This window comes from Diorhabda carinulata, chromosome 6, assembly GCF_026250575.1.
Source record: "Diorhabda carinulata isolate Delta chromosome 6, icDioCari1.1, whole genome shotgun sequence".
NCBI classification, from domain to species: Eukaryota; Metazoa; Arthropoda; class Insecta; order Coleoptera; family Chrysomelidae; genus Diorhabda; species Diorhabda carinulata.
Genome location: NC_079465.1, coordinates 3,674,743 through 3,690,830, shown reverse-complemented (window position 1 = coordinate 3,690,830; position 16,088 = coordinate 3,674,743). Strand labels below are relative to the sequence as shown.

General features: G+C 31.2%; 5 protein-coding genes across 5 annotated transcripts; 3 read left to right on the top strand and 2 right to left on the bottom strand.

The window, feature by feature from the left end:
• The first annotated feature begins 662 nt into the window (after positions 1 to 662).
• Positions 663 to 2,488, top strand: LOC130894707 (probable cysteine--tRNA ligase, mitochondrial). The gene has a single exon (XM_057801656.1). The coding sequence runs from the start codon at positions 889 to 891 to the stop codon at positions 2,434 to 2,436; it is 1,548 nt and encodes a 515-aa protein (XP_057657639.1). The 5' UTR covers positions 663 to 888; the 3' UTR covers positions 2,437 to 2,488.
• A 326-nt stretch (positions 2,489 to 2,814) lies between these two features.
• LOC130894706 (sphingosine-1-phosphate lyase) lies at positions 2,815 to 7,047 on the bottom strand. Its single transcript, XM_057801655.1, has 9 exons — positions 6,349 to 7,047; positions 6,081 to 6,296; positions 5,713 to 5,921; positions 4,216 to 4,452; positions 3,697 to 3,925; positions 3,425 to 3,644; positions 3,217 to 3,363; positions 3,041 to 3,161; positions 2,815 to 2,989 (listed from the first exon to the last, which is right to left on the bottom strand). Exons 1-9 carry the CDS (start codon positions 6,500 to 6,502, stop codon positions 2,876 to 2,878), a joined length of 1,647 nt encoding a protein of 548 aa, XP_057657638.1. The 5' UTR covers positions 6,503 to 7,047; the 3' UTR covers positions 2,815 to 2,875.
• Positions 6,950 to 9,218, top strand: LOC130894708 (NEDD8-activating enzyme E1 catalytic subunit). The gene is made up of 3 exons (XM_057801657.1): positions 6,950 to 8,008; positions 8,060 to 8,656; positions 8,711 to 9,218. The coding sequence occupies exons 1-3, from the start codon at positions 7,709 to 7,711 to the stop codon at positions 9,143 to 9,145; spliced, it is 1,332 nt and encodes a 443-aa protein (XP_057657640.1). The 5' UTR covers positions 6,950 to 7,708; the 3' UTR covers positions 9,146 to 9,218.
• A 475-nt stretch (positions 9,219 to 9,693) lies between these two features.
• On the top strand, positions 9,694 to 10,611 carry LOC130895261 (U6 snRNA-associated Sm-like protein LSm1). Its single transcript, XM_057802483.1, has 3 exons — positions 9,694 to 9,901; positions 9,955 to 10,139; positions 10,193 to 10,611. Exons 1-3 carry the CDS (start codon positions 9,844 to 9,846, stop codon positions 10,364 to 10,366), a joined length of 417 nt encoding a protein of 138 aa, XP_057658466.1. The 5' UTR covers positions 9,694 to 9,843; the 3' UTR covers positions 10,367 to 10,611.
• A 904-nt stretch (positions 10,612 to 11,515) lies between these two features.
• LOC130895256 (rho GTPase-activating protein 19-like) lies at positions 11,516 to 16,001 on the bottom strand. The gene is made up of 7 exons (XM_057802472.1): positions 15,665 to 16,001; positions 15,441 to 15,598; positions 15,173 to 15,385; positions 14,410 to 15,107; positions 13,226 to 13,558; positions 12,622 to 13,027; positions 11,516 to 11,734 (listed from the first exon to the last, which is right to left on the bottom strand). Exons 1-7 carry the CDS (start codon positions 15,784 to 15,786, stop codon positions 11,601 to 11,603), a joined length of 2,064 nt encoding a protein of 687 aa, XP_057658455.1. The 5' UTR covers positions 15,787 to 16,001; the 3' UTR covers positions 11,516 to 11,600.
• Positions 16,002 to 16,088: the final 87 nt, after the last annotated feature.

The following is a 16,088-nucleotide window of genomic DNA, read 5'->3' as shown; positions in this document are numbered from 1 at the left end:
TTACACCACAGCCGCCATTTTTACGTAGATCAGTTGTTTTATTAGATTACCTAATAATCTACATTGATCACGTACACGTCATCCGATCCGATCTGTCTGCGCAGGTAAACCTCTGGCGAACCAGTGTTTTGTATTTTTGAACATAGATTTTGTTAGTGTTTCTTAAAAACTTGTTTTCATTTCGAAAAACCATAATTCACTGGTATTTTTTATATCTAACAGAAAAAACTGCAAATTGCTTGATAAAATCAACCTAAAATTATTGAAATAATATTTGAATGAAAATCAATCATAATAAAAAGTTACTGTGATTTGATTCCTGATCATTATTTTTCAATGAAATTAAATATATTATTTAAATAATTTTTTTATTGTGTTTGAAATTATTTCCGCTATCATGTGAACGTAGTGGACATATTACGTTCGCCACGCCAATTGCGTCAAAAACATAAATTCAGTTATTATTTGGAAAACAACAAAATCAGAGAGAATTTTTAAAAAATTGTTTCTAATTACTCAGTTCTAATTACAATTGGTACTTTTATATATTATAACACTCATTATACAATAAACAAATAATACAACATCAAATTACAAATTGAACTATGTGACATTTGGCACTTTCTTGACCATAGTTCTGGCCACGCACTGGATTTCAGTGACGCATGTATCAATGTGCTGATTGGCACACTTTGTTCTGCAATAGTCGTGACGCACGTCTATTCCTTATCGTCTGATTGAGTCCTTATAGTCGGCATTTAGATGAAGCAAGAACAAAGATGATAATTATTTGATTCGTCGTATAGTGTATTACGCGCTTAATACGTTAATATCTAATCTGTCACATCTAGTTTCAGAAACATAACCTAGTATTTCAGATCTACGATAATGTTTTGGAAATCAACATTAAATTTGTTATTAAAATATAAGAGAAATTGTGAGTTAATCCGTAAAACTCATTGTTGGATATCTCCTCAAGGCTTTAAAACGGAAATTAATGTCTATAATTGCGCGACAAGGCGAAAAGAACCTTTAATTTTGAAAAACAAAGATCGTATTACTTGGTACACTTGTGGACCTACAGTTTATGATTCTTCGCATATAGGGCACGCAAGCTGTTATGTTAAATTAGATATAATACAGAGAATATTAAAAGATTATTTCAAATATGATATAATCAGTTGTTTAAATATTACAGATATTGATGATAAGATAATTAGGAGAGCAAATGAACTTGGCGTGGATATAAATGAATTAACAGAGAAGTACGAAAAAGAATTTTTGTGTGACTTGGAAAAATTAGGAATTGCAGAACCAAGCATTATAATGAAAGTTACTCAAAATATGCCTTTAATAATAAGTTTTATAGAAAAACTTATTGAAGATGATCGAGCATACATAGCAACTGATAAATCTGTATATTTCAATGTAAATAGCATTAAACAATACGGTAAATTACAAAATTTAGGCAATCAAGATGAAATTAACAAACTATCTGCAATAAAAAAATCCAGTTTAGATTTTGCTTTATGGAAAGCTATAAAAGAAGATGGCGAACCTTTTTGGGACAGTCCTTGGGGTAGAGGTAGACCAGGATGGCATGTTGAATGTTCTGCTTTAGCTTCATCAATATTCGGTGAAAATATTGATATTCACGCTGGAGGAATAGATTTGAGATTTCCACATCATGAAAACGAAGAAGCTCAATCCTGTGCTTTCCACAACAGTGAACAGTGGGTCAACTATTGGATTCACACAGGCCACTTACAGCTTAACAAGACGGAAAAAATGTCCAAATCTCTCAAAAATACTATTTCAATTCAAGACATGCTGCAAAAAACACTGGCAGATGTATTTAGAATGACTTGTATTATGTCTCGTTATGAACATAACATGGAATATAGTGAAAAATTAATGTCAACTGCAAAAAATAATTATGATTATTTTAAGAATTTTATTAATTCTTGTAACGAGTTTAAAGATGGGTTTCTAAAAGCAACAATTAACGAAGATATAATAAAACAGTTAATTAGTAGAAGTAAGAATAATATTCATCATGCTTTATGTGATAATTTCGATACTCCTTCTGTTATAAAAGTTTTAAATGAACTAGCGTCGACTACGAACAGTATGTTATATTCCTCAACATCTTCTAGTGGTAAAAATGGTGTTGTTTCAGTTTTAAGTGTTAGGAACTTTGTTACAAATATTTTAAAAATGTTCGGGTTAAATTTGAATAATAGCATTAGAGTTTCAAATGACTCTAGTAATATTATAGACATTTTAAGTGAATTTAGGAAAGAAGTGCGTACTATAGGTTTAGCTAATAAAAATGAGAATTTACTAAAACTTTGCGATAATGTTAGAAGCAAAGCCAAAGACTGTGGTGTAACCTTCAAAGATCACGGAAAAGTTTCTTCTTGGAGTATAAAATAAGAATAAAAGTGACTTGTTCATGTTGTGTATATATAAATGGAATATTTTTCAAGTTTGTCATTATAAATTGTTCCCAACTACTAATCACTCTAGGATAATTAATAATCAATATTGCCAAAATGATAGATTATGAAATGGGATACAAAGATATAGAAGAGATTAACATAGAGAAATAGAAGTAAAGCTGAAGAAGATTAATTAGCTTAAAACGCTCTTGATGTATGCTATTTGATAAGGAAGGTACAAAAGGAAAATTTAAATTAGTGGTTACTTCAGTACTGATTATTTTAGAGAACAAAACCGACATAAAAATGATTTGAGTATTGTCTTTAGTATGTGAGTTTGAAAAGGATAGGAAGCAAATATAATTAAAAAGAATTTCGATATATGTATTTATTTAATCACTCACAATAATCAAAACGAGAAAATCAAACATATCTTAATATTTAATCTCTTTCACTGGTGTGTAAAGCATTGAATCCAAAAATATTCTAGTGAAATCTACAACTATAGATCTATCTGGCAGCGATTGAGCTACTCCGTATATGGCCATCTGTAAAAATATTAATTACAGTTTTTCAAAACAAAAATAATGATTTAGTACCTTTCCCTCTACAGGTAATCCTGGATCTTTTAAAATTTCATCCAAACAATCTCTAACGTCGTCCAAAAATTTATCAGCAACTCCAGGTTGAGTATGTTGTCTGGTTACGCATATATGGAGACTGAAATAAAAATTTATTCATACAGAAATACTTAAAATAATTTATTCAATCATACCCAGAAGGAAACTGGAGAGCGTTTAAATTCCAACCTTTTTCTTCGAGCGCAGAAGACAATCTATAAACTTCAAAATCTTTTGATCCTATAGCTACAACGCTAGTTACCGGATTTCCAAAAACGAAAATTCCTTTCATTCTTCTCAATCTAAAAACAAAAAATATGTCAAATTTCCCATTTCCCCAATTTGAAATAATTTCTCACTTACCCTTTTTCTATATATCTAGTTGTGTGTATAATTTCTCTAGTGGCTTGCACATATTGATCTCTACCAAAATTCAGCATAGCTGCCCAACAAACGGCAATATTACCCCCAGGTCTAGATCCACTAACACTTGGGGAACCATACACACCTCCAGGCCACTCAGTTGAAACCGTATATTGATAGTGTCGGTATTTTTTTTCTTTGTACATTATAACCGAAGACCCTAAGTGAAAATTAGATTTAAAATTTTATAATTCATTCAATAAATAACAAACCTTTTGGAGTATAACCGTATTTATGGGTATCAGCAGATATACTTGTAACTCCAGGTAACCTAAAATCGCAAATAGGAATGGGATATCCGGCTTCCTCCATAAAACAACTCAAAAATCCTCCTAAACACGAATCTACATGTACAGGTACTTCATATCTAATACCGAATTCAGATATGGTGGAGATGTTATCCATAGTACCATAGGGGAAGTTTGGAGCAGAAGCTACTAACTAATTTGAAACAAAAATCAATAAAAATAACTTTAATTTAACTAGGAATGATCAGTGGTGGATTTAGCAGCTGGCTGAAGCTTACGACGGCATATTTTGGTCAGATTCACAAAATTTAAAAAAAAATTATTGTTCACATGGAGAAGTCTTAAAAATCTCTACATTGTCTCTAATTATGTACTAAGTTATCGAATTTCATAGATCAGTAGAGGCGGCACCAAATGAATAGCCTACAGGTGGAAAATCTGTAAATCCGCCACTGGGTGTATGTAACAAATTGAAAAACTCACCATAACTGTATTATTATTGATGGCTTTTTTATATTTTACCAGATCTACTTGACAAGTAAGAGGGTCGATTGGAATAGATCTGATTTTTAATTTAAAAAATTGCGCTGCTTTATCGAATGCCGAATGGGCAGTAATTGGAACTACTATCTCTGGATGCGTAATCCCTTTTATGTCTCTAGCGTAATCCCTAAAAGCTTTACAGGCCATCAAAATTGATTCAGTACCACCGCTCGTCATCTATAAATATAAAATTCCTATATTAAGCAATATTTTCATTATTATTCTATTAAACACAAGTATTAAGAAAATTTAAAATGCTAGTCATCAAATAGCGGAAATCTCATCTCTACACAACAAACTGAATATAAACAACTTGTCCAAATCCGTATAACAATATTCAATTTTATGAATCATTTTAAAGTATAGATAAACAACAACATTATACAAAAAATTAATCCCTTTTGGGGAACTACACCTACAAGATATTTTGTACAAGACTCCTCTACATCTTATTGTTCTGCTTCCAAAATACATAAACTCCTCCCAAAGGACGCTATTTTTGAGGGTTCTTGTGTCCCACTTTCCTAGGTGCTAGTACTATTCCTTTAAATTACTTAAGCCTTTTCTGTTTCTATGTCTTGCTTGCAGAATCTGCAGTTGTAGTCCTCTGTCATGCTTATCGATTTGAGGTGGTAGGAGCAGTCACTTGTCAGAAGACTGACAACAAGTTTCAGGTCGTTTCTGGTCATCTTCAGAAGTTCTTCACATTATGGATATTTTAGAATGTGTCTTGGGTAAGACTCCATATGATTATTTAGCTATTGATTCAGTTTTTTATTGATGTGGTATCTCTTGAGGCCACAGTAGGGTTCTGGTCCAAGATGTAGAGTCATTGCCCCGTTTTTGGTATGGCTATCTACTTCCTCGTTTTCTGGTAGCCACATTAGGGTACTTGGCTAATGTTAACTTGTTTTTAAAGTTTGGTTATACTCCTATGCATGTACTCAATAGCTCTCAGGACTTTTAAGGCCGTTCTGAGAGAATGTATATTTGCTTTTTAGAGTTCACAATCAGTAATTGTGAGCTGTGCGGTGTATTAAACATCAAATTAATCTTAAATGAAAATTTTATGTATGTAGCAGCCGTGGCTTCAAGGTCAACAGATTCAGTAAACATTCTACTAGAGCCTAGCACATAGAGAGGTCAAACAGTTGAAAATATAGGGCAACATCTATCAACAGATACTCATAAAGTTATTTTAACTGTTTTTACTCGACTTTGTAGTTGAGGGAAATAAAATTTTTGACAAATACTTCTCAGACAACATTCTACAAAGTAAAGCAAGGAGACTAAAAAGGAATATGCTTTTACACTATAAGATGACCGGCATTATACAACATAAAAAAAATGTTTATAGTGATTTTATAGGATTTATAAACTATTTGGAACAGAACTAAAACTAATATTATTATTTTCTAAAATATTGATTAAACTTACTGATCCGACAGCATCTGGCCCTCCATGAAAGAGATCAATAGTCATTCTCACAACTTCGGCTTCCATTTTACATAAACCAGGAAATAAATCCGGATGTAGTGGATTTGTATACGATGTCTTTCCATAAACAGCGGAAACTAAATCGATTAAATCTTGATTGAAATAATAAACAGCTCCAGAAACCTGACCTCCTTTCCAATCATAATTCCCTAAAACAATCACATAAATATTGGTAAACTACCTACTTTTTTTCTAAATCTTCTTCATTCCTCTGAAAACTACAGTACAATTTCTCATCAAAAGTTGTAAAAAAATAAAAAATTAAGCTTTAAACAATTCTTATAAACAATATTTTTAATCATACTTACCTAAACTCAAGTTTTCATCTAAACTCTTGAAAATAGCTTCTTTTCCCATCCCTTCTTTTGGTAATTGAGTTATATACAATAAATCTTTCGTTTTATTTTTCATACTGTCTTCGAAATTTTTAGTAACAGTCTCCAATTCCTCATCAATTTTCTTTTTTATCGAGGGAATCTTCCTTAGTAATTTAAAAGCAGTTTTCTTTGTTCTTTCAATGATATCTTGAATATAATCAGTTATTCGTGTAGTTACCCACAATTATGCAATACTTACTCTCCTCTTTTTGAAACAGAAATCTAAAGAGGTTTGTAACTACTACCACCGTAGTAACTGAAGTGGATACTATTTGCCAAGCCTCTCGTCCTTCAAATGTTCTGTTTATTGTAGCTTTTACATGGTTAGTTATAGGCCAAAAAATTATATCCATTGTTTATACAAAATAGCTTTGTTGTACCTAGTTTAAAATGTTATACAGCATGACAAAGAAAAAGCACCTTACAAATACTCTTAAGTATTTTAATAGATAAGATAAGGGTTAATTTTGATTACAAACTGATCTATATAAACTAGTTGTAGACCTTGGAACCATACACTTATTTAAAAATAGAATAAACAAAGTAGATAAATGTGAAATTTGTAAGATTTCTATATTCTGAACCGAGGTTTGAAATTATGTCATTGTCACTGTTGCCAGCTCTGCAATAATTTTTTCAAAAATAATTCACTTAAATGATATTAATATATTGTTGTCGTAGGAATTACGTTATATTTTATTAAAATGAAGATTTATAACTAGGACAATAAAGTTTTTAGTTTTAAAAGTTTTAATTTATTATTTTAACAGTTGCCCACAAAATTGTTATATTTGACAGGTAACTCTTGGTGCATTCCACTAAAGGCTAGTTTCACAATTCTGCGTGGAAAAGTAGAAATAATAGCAAATTGTGACACTGCCGACATCGGCTCTCGACTGGGGGGTGTCGGCTTTTCCTCACCAATAGCACGACAGTCGGATGTCGTTTAACTCACCCCGACATTTGTCGGTCAAGCAAGTAGTCTCTCGTATACTCTTCGTCCCTATAGTATCGTGTACACGACATCGTTTAGACGACAGTCGGGTAAGTGTGAAACAAGCCTAAGCGTTCACGGCGCCTAAAATACTCTTTTAGGCGTTCCACATAGCGACTACGATCGTTCTGGTCGCGTAACGTCATGACTATACTTCAAGACAACCCTGTTCAATGGAAGCATTCTTGCGATGCATACCAAATATTTCACTGTCGCCGCAGAAGATATTTTGATTTTACTGAAATGTAAATTAGTTAAGCACTACACAAAAAAATTCAGTAACTTGAAATTATAATATAACTCTTAAAGCTTTCGCTTTATTTTTTCTGTTATCCATTCGTTAATATTTATCTCAACGCTCAAAACGTCTCGTAATCCATTCTCACGTGTTTACGATTATAATGCAGTGGACTAAGTGGAACCGAAAAGATCGTGATTGTCGTGAGTGCTTAGTGGAATGCACCCTCAGTGCATCGACTCAAATATTTTTTTGACAGTCTTAAATTACAAATAATCAAATAAAGTGAATATAAACGTTTTTATTAGAAAAATAACTAAGTTAACTATGTCAGAAGGTCCGGAATCGAATCAAAAAAGATGGAGTCATTTAAGGAAAGTATTAGAACGACCAGGTCCATTCAGTCACCCCGAGTTTGAACCTTCTTCAGAAATTTTAGATTTCATTATGACTTCCTGTAAAATACTAGTTGTAGGAGCAGGTGGATTAGGTTGTGAATTATTAAAAGACTTAGCGTTAATGGGATTCAAAAATATTCACGTTATAGATATGGATATAATAGATTTGTCAAATTTAAATAGACAATTTTTATTCAGACATAAAGATATAGGATCCTCTAAAGCTGAGGTAAATCATACAATAATAAACTTATAGTTTAAAATAAATTATTAATTCCAGGTAGCAGCTGCTTTTATTAATAAAAAAATACCAGGATGTCAAGTTACACCACATTTTTGCAAAATTCAAGATTTTGATGAAAATTTTTACAGACAGTTCCATATTATTGTGTGTGGTTTAGATTCTATAGTAGCCAGGAGGTGGATTAATGGAATGTTGATATCTTTATTAAATTATGAGGATGATGTATTAGATCAACAATCGGTTATTCCTATGGTAGATGGAGGTACTGAGGGATTTAAAGGCAATGCAAGAGTTATTTTACCAGGCATGAGTGCATGTGTTGAATGCACTTTAGACTTATATCCCCCTCAAGTGAATTATCCATTGTGTACTATAGCAAACACTCCAAGGTTACCTGAACATTGTATAGAATATGTAAAAGTGATAATGTGGCCCAGGGAAAACCCATTTAACGTTTGTTTAGACGGAGATGATCCTCAGCACATTTCCTGGGTATATGAGAAATCTTTAGAAAGAGCACATCAATTTAACATACCGGGAATTACTTTTAGACTTGTTCAAGGAGTCATTAAACACATTATACCAGCAGTGGCTTCTACTAACGCAGTAATAGCTGGAGTATGTGCAACAGAGGTAAAAACATTTTTAATTTTTATAAACATTCAGTTTTGGTAAAATCAATTTCAGGTGTTTAAAATAGCAACGAGCTGTTGCGTGCCTTTGAACAATTACATGGTTTTTAATGACGTTGATGGAATTTACACATACACTTATGAAGCTGAACGTAATCCTGATTGCTTAGTATGCTCTCAAACCCCTCAAGTAATGGAAATTAAAGATCCAAATACAATGAAATTGAAACATTTGGTTGAATTATTGTCAGAAAGTGCTTCTTATCAGATGAAAAGCCCTGGTTTAACCACAACTATCGATGGAAAAAATAAAACTTTGTACATGTCTACTATTAAGAGTATCGAGGAACGCACCAGGGATAATTTGAATAGAAGTTTAGTAGAATTAGGATTAAAAGATGGTCAGGATATTTTAGTTGCTGATGTAACTTCTCCTACTACTTTGATTATTAAGTTGAAATATTCGGTAGATGATGTTGAAATGAAATAAATTACTATTTTTTATAAATAGATCTGTTTTTTGTCATAATAAAACTAAATCATTGTTTTTGTTATTTTTGCAACTTCTGCGCCTCCATTTTTTTTACATAAACATAGCCATAGTGAATCTTATCTTATACTCCTGGGGGTTCGCATGGACCACTTTGGGAACTACTGATCCAAAAGATAGTCAGACTTAATCAGGATTCCCATATTATAAATGTTACAAGTATTTGAACCGATTTTGGACACTTACAGAATTGTCTCAATTCTCATAATAGGGATTTCCTCGGATTCGGAATTCGCGCTTTAGTCCGAACTCTGCTTGATAAATTATTTAGTTGAAAAAATATATGTGCATTCATATTTGGAATGAAATTAGATCGAAACTTTTACGGATAGTATGAATACACACATACTTCTTGCATTATAATATTTCATTAAACCTGGATAGGATCGAGAGTAAACTGTGACGATTAGCACTTCAATCCCAAGAACTCTTCACATTGAATGGGACGGTCTACTTAACCATCTGTCAAGATTGACATCTGACGTCACAATTTACACTTTACTTTCGTTCGGAAATAAAGACGTGTTAGCTTAGATTTTCCTTCTCTGACAAGGCAGCATCATAAAATAGAAGAAGAAAAATTGTCTATCTCTATTTGGTGTTATATTTTTGTCTTATATTTGAAATTAGTTATAAATATGAACCTAAATAAACCAGATTTGGAGGGTACAGCTCATTTATTAGATGAACTCGATAGTAATACAAAAAAATGTTTTGAAAAAAATCATTTTAACTTGTTTATATTGTAGAAAAATTAATGGTGTTACTTAGAGATGGAAGAACGTTAATAGGATACTTAAGAAGTGTAGATCAATTTGCGAATTTAGTTTTACATCAAACTATCGAACGTATACACGTTGGAACTGAATATGGTGATATTCCGAGAGGTGTTTTCATTGTAAGAGGAGAAAATGTAGTTTTATTAGGAGAAATAGTAAGTTACAGATTAATAAACTATCAAATATACTGCTTTAGTTTATAATATAGGACGCGGAAAAAGAGGGAGAATTGCCGTTAACTGAAGTTTCCGTGGATAATATATTAGATGCTCAAAGGAAAGAGCAAGAATTGAAACAGGAAAAACAGAAATTGTTATCGCAGGCTTTAAAAGAGAGAGGGTTACGTCTAATGCAAGAACTAACTCATGACGATATGTTCTAATCATATTTTATCGATACTTTGTTTTTAATTTTATTATGTATTATAAGGAAATTCGTGATCATAATTTTTTTTATTCGCATTATACACTCTAAGGCTTAGGAACCATCCTAATAATCTGAAAAGGAACTTAATGATACCATCCCACCAGTGGAAGCTGAGAAGACATTATACTTGTGATTTCTTAATAGATTTTAGAACTGTTGGACTATGTAAAATTGTAAATAAAAGGAAATAGTAACAACAAATTTGCTAAATGTAATTACTTTACAGATTGCTAATACAGTGGTATATTAAAAATCAGTTTGCAGTCATTTTTTGTGTTGTAAAGTGAAAATATTTTAAAAATTGTTTGTCAAACATTCTAAGCATAATTCTGTTGTAGTAGTGGTTTATATTTTGCGGTGTCATAAGTCAAAAAAACAAACTATCAAGTAATAAGTGTTTTCATTAAATAACTCGCCAACCTACAAAGTTACCGCAATAGTAACTATTCAAATCTTTTAAGATAAGATTTTTCGGTTTTCTTGTGCAATAAAAGAGATTTTCCAATTTTTTGACTAATGACACTATACTAGCGGATGTGGAATATATATTTATATAATAATTCCAATTAATGACAATATATTTCTCTGCAATTAAACTTGAAATAGTGAGACTGTTATCCATTGATGAATGTACACTACCTCCCCAACAGTTTTCCAGAATACTTATGATGGAATCAACATTAGAACAAATAATAAAGAACACCATGGAAAAGTTTTTCATTTTTAAACGTATCAGATTAAAATTAAAATTTTTCGAAATATCTTGTCAAGCTTTAAAAAATTATTTAACGGTTTTGTTGGTTGGGACTGAAAATAGTAAGATCCCGAGAGGTGTTTTCATTGTAATGTAGGATGCGGAAAAAGAGGGAGAATTCCTGTTAATTGAGGTTTCTGTGGTTGATATATTAGATTCTCAAAGGAAAGAGCAAGAAATTGTTATTGCAGACTTTAAAAGAGTGAGAGTTACCTTTAATACAAGAATTAAGACATGTTCTAATCATATTGTGTCGATTGTTTGTTTTTTATTTTAATATTATGTAAGGAAATTTGTGATCATAATTTTTTTACTGGCATTAATTTCACATTTTTAGAAATAAATACAAAATTACTAGAAAAAGTTTCTTTATTTGAAATGTATATAAATATATCTATATTTTCTACAATACTCTAATAATAATCTAGAGTAAAGGTCAAAAAGAAGTTTCAAAAATAATGGGTTTTCCATTTTTGTCGAATTGTTTCGGTTTCAGCACCAATTGTTTTTCTTCTTTGGTATCGTTCAAATTTTCAGGATTCTTACCATCCAAACAGTACAATAAAGAATCTGTAAAATACAAAATGTTGTAAGTTAAATAATATATACAGTGTTTAGTCCTTTGAGGATTCAACAGGCAAATATACAATTTATTTAAAATTCAAAGCACATCGTTTGCATTTTAATTCCTTTTAATAAAAAAAATAACATTTGTATTTTGATGACATATTTTTAAAATGATTTACACCAACTGACCAACCACAAGAGTTGTGCAACCGATACCTTTAATTTAATATCAGCACTGGTTTTTGAGAAAGCCAGACTTAAAACAAGGTTCCTACACTACCTGGAATGTAAAGAATGTCATGTAATTTGGTCCTCTATACTAGATTTATAATATTTTCCAGAAACTTTAATTCCTCCATCTAAATTTGGGGTTCTACAGTTTTTTAACACAAAATTTTGTTTTTTAAATTTTATTTTACATTTTTTAATAAAAAAAAAAACAAGTTTTTTGGAATATAGGTTAATTTACTTCCAGTTTTGGTTGGGTGGCTAACAGAACCACAAAAGTCTTTTAAAAATGGTTCGCCACGCATAATTCTGTTGTAGTGGTGGTTTAGTTAATTTTTGTTAATTAAAACATAACAAAAAGATAAATAGTGAGTAACTAAAAGTATCAATAATGTAATTTTATTTCATCCATGTAATTGGGAATTTTTATACTGTTAACGATATTAGGATTTACAGATCAGCTGTAAACAACAGGTTCCCCAGTATCGCAGGAAGAAAGGGGGACACAATAGATCCTTTGGGGAGTAATGTATATGATATCCCAAATCAGGAAAATGACAACATGAAAAGTGTATCCCAGACACAGAGATCAGAAAGCAAACATTAGGATTAGACAATGCGATTGAGAGGTTATGAAAACAAATACTAATCTTGTTACTTACCAGTCAATTGTTGATTTGTAAATTCCGTGGAATTAAAATCGTCAGTTCTGCTAGAAAAACTCGAATCTTGTGGGGAGTAAATTGCAACAATATCCCTATTACTTAAATATTCTTTAAAAGTATCACTTAAAGTATCTCCACTTTCGGTTTTATTCATCTTCAATATTTCTACTCTGTCTTTAACGATGGCCCCTTCGCTTTTAATTTTATCAGCTGCAATATTCTGGCATTTAGAAAACGATGGTGTTTCTGCAATATTATGATCTTCATTAAAGATTGGAGTATCGAATTTTTCTTCTGTAACATCATCCATAGTACAACTCTGTTCTGTTTTCGGTAATGAGTTTATATTGGTACCGGATAAAAGTAAAACTGGTTTTCGACTTCTGGGAGTCATCATTGTTTCCTAAAATCAGATCAACTGCACGAGTTTTCTTCATAAAATTAATAAAACACATGAATTGAGCAACTAAAAGCATAGTAGATAAAAATAAAGAGGCAGATGTTGAGTAAAATAATTAAACACATTGTAATCTCTAACGAAATGAGTCGTTTCAATATTTTGGGTTACACATATTCAATTAAAAACATAAAAAAAACAAACCTGCATAGCTCTAGGCATTCTCTGTGCTGACATGGTAATAGGAGACATCGATTTCCTGCCCTGTCGATCTGGTGTAAAATCATCGCACACTTTAAGAGGGAAACATGCTGGTGTACTTGTAAGATAATTTTTATACTCCATAAAATCCTCCCTCTCAGACATCTCGGGTTCTGAAAAACTCTTACCTTCGTCCTCGCATTCATCTTGATATGTTAACCGTTCACAGCTCCTGCTAGTTCTTTTACGTTTCGCTGCTATATCAGTACTGGATTCGCAATTGAAGTGGCAAAGAAGACGAGCACGAGTAGCTAGAGATGGTGAGCCAGAAGGGCTCTAAAATATGTCTCCTTTAGATTTAAGTCGAATATATATTTTTTATAAATCATTGAATCGAAAATAGGCCAATAAAATTAAGTGGAAAAAATCTGGTCCTAAATACACATTATCTTAGTTCGCACCCTCTCCAGATGTGAGCTTAACTTTTACTAGTCAAAAAAATTTTTCATAGGGTTTCAACTTTCCAAAACCACATATGTTGAAAATAAATACTCCTATGAAAAAATCTATGGAACAAAAGTTGTAGAGAATAAAATTTCAATAATTTCAACTCTTTTATATATGAATCACATCCACATCCTTGAAGGATGCTGAATTCAAGCATGACTGGCCGGTGCAGTTGAGGAATCTTTAGTGTTCATGAGGGCCAAGTAAATTTTTTTTCATTTTTAACATGAATGATTCAAAATAGTGCATCAATTTGGTGGTTTTTTGGATACCAAAAGTTTAGCTCACCACCTGGAATGGTGCAATCTAAGTTTACATGCATTTAGAACTTTGCTGGAAATAAATTTCTCAAATATTTTACTTTGAATGGCCTAAAAAGTGTAACAACACAAATAATTTTTCAACTTAAATCTAAAATAGACTAAGCGTAACACACAAAAAAGCAAAAAAATCAATATGCAAAACAAAAAAAAATTGCAATGTTAGACACATGAATATTTAGCAGAACATAAAAGAAATTTTTGGTCTCTAGTTGTAAAAATGGACTGGTTAAATTAATTAAAATAACTCCTTATATCAATCCACTTTTGAGAATCCTATATTATAAAATCGTTTTTAAAAGGAGTTAAATTCATGCTGTTTAAGAATTCCACATTCAAGAAATACTGAATCAAACTTACATTAAACCTCGATCCAATTGGAGACTCTTTGACTAAAAACCGTTTTTTCCTAGCTAAATGTTTCTGAAAAATATGTTTCTTGATTGAATCTCCGAAGCTTTTATTTTTATTATTCTTAATAACTTGCAAAGGTGTCCCATAGCCATTCTCTTTATTGAACTGTTTGATCAATTTTCTTTTTTTAGAAGATTCTGGAAGACTCTGAATGTGCGCGTATAATTGTGCCAAAGCAGTCTCTGTAGGATTCGATTCATTCTCTCTAGCTGTTCGTTCTTGATCGACGAAGGTGAAAACTGTACTAGCTACGTCTGCGGTGGATTCGTTAAGATGTTTCACAGGCGATAGAATTTGTTTCTTTTCATATTTCGCTCGAAAATCTAAGATTAGTTTAGCTGGTACTCCGAATAAATCGGGGAATCTTTTTATCATAAAACTTACTATTGTAAAAAGGTTTTGAGATACTTTTAATAATACTGTAGGCGAAAGAGATCTTGGACATAATAGATGGGGAGTAAAAAGTTTAGCTAAATTATCAGGTGACATTCTATTGTACTTTTCATGAGAAGATGTGAGATGGAGTAGTTCTAATATATCTTTCAGTAGATGTTTGTTTTCTGTAGGGAGTAATAGAATTAGTAACTGTAGTGCTTCTAATAATTTCTGTTCTTGAAGTATTTCATTATTTACGCAGTAAAGATCTGTTTAGATTAAAGATAATTCATTAATACAACTTTATTTCAAAGTATAATTTTTCAAAAATTACCTGCTAATTGACAATATACCGGAAAGTGACCTTCTGTCAACAGAGGTTCCGGTAATTCTTGTAGAAATCCTTTAAGAACTGAAGCACAATCATGTACACTGTAATTACCACTACAGATTGTATCTATAGTAGAACCTTGATTTAGAAAACTCTTTAAATCTTGCTGCCTTTCTAAAGAACCTGTCCTTCTAAATATACCTTCACTTTTAATACCTGAAATATCAAAATTTACTTAATTATCAAACCAAAACATACCTACTTTTATTACTATCTTCATTTTTTAGAAACTCTATTAAATGAAATATCTGACAGACTCCTTCTTGTGTTAAAGGAGCACCTTCCATTACATTACGAAGTTTCGATTTTTTTGAGAATGGTACTAGATTCCATTTTTTTATCCTGCCTTTTTCAGCTACCGAATCGTTACTAGAAATATAGTATGTGGATTACGTCGAATGAAAAATAAAAATAATTCCCCATTAATATACTCACTCATCTGTTTGCGTATCTAATAAAAAAGATAAATGCATTCTTATGAGAATAAAAAATTGTTCATTGTAATCTTTTTTAAATCGTTCAACGATTGTGTTTGTATCTTCTTCATTTGAACACATATTATTAGCAATTTAAGGCTAATTTATTGCTTTTTATGGAATTTCATATGGCATTTTATTTATTAAACATTAAGATTGGAAATACAAAGTACAGGAAATCCATTTATATAAAAAGTATGAACTTTTATTTACTGGTTAAAATCGTTACTTTCAAATATTGAAACTTTGAAAGAAGAATTTTAACCTCTAAGCATCCATCTTTGTTTACAGAATGTGAAAAAAAAGACATAAAATTATTTAGTAACTTTTTTTTCTGAAAGTTTTCAATATATATATATCTGCGAATATAATTTTCAATGTTA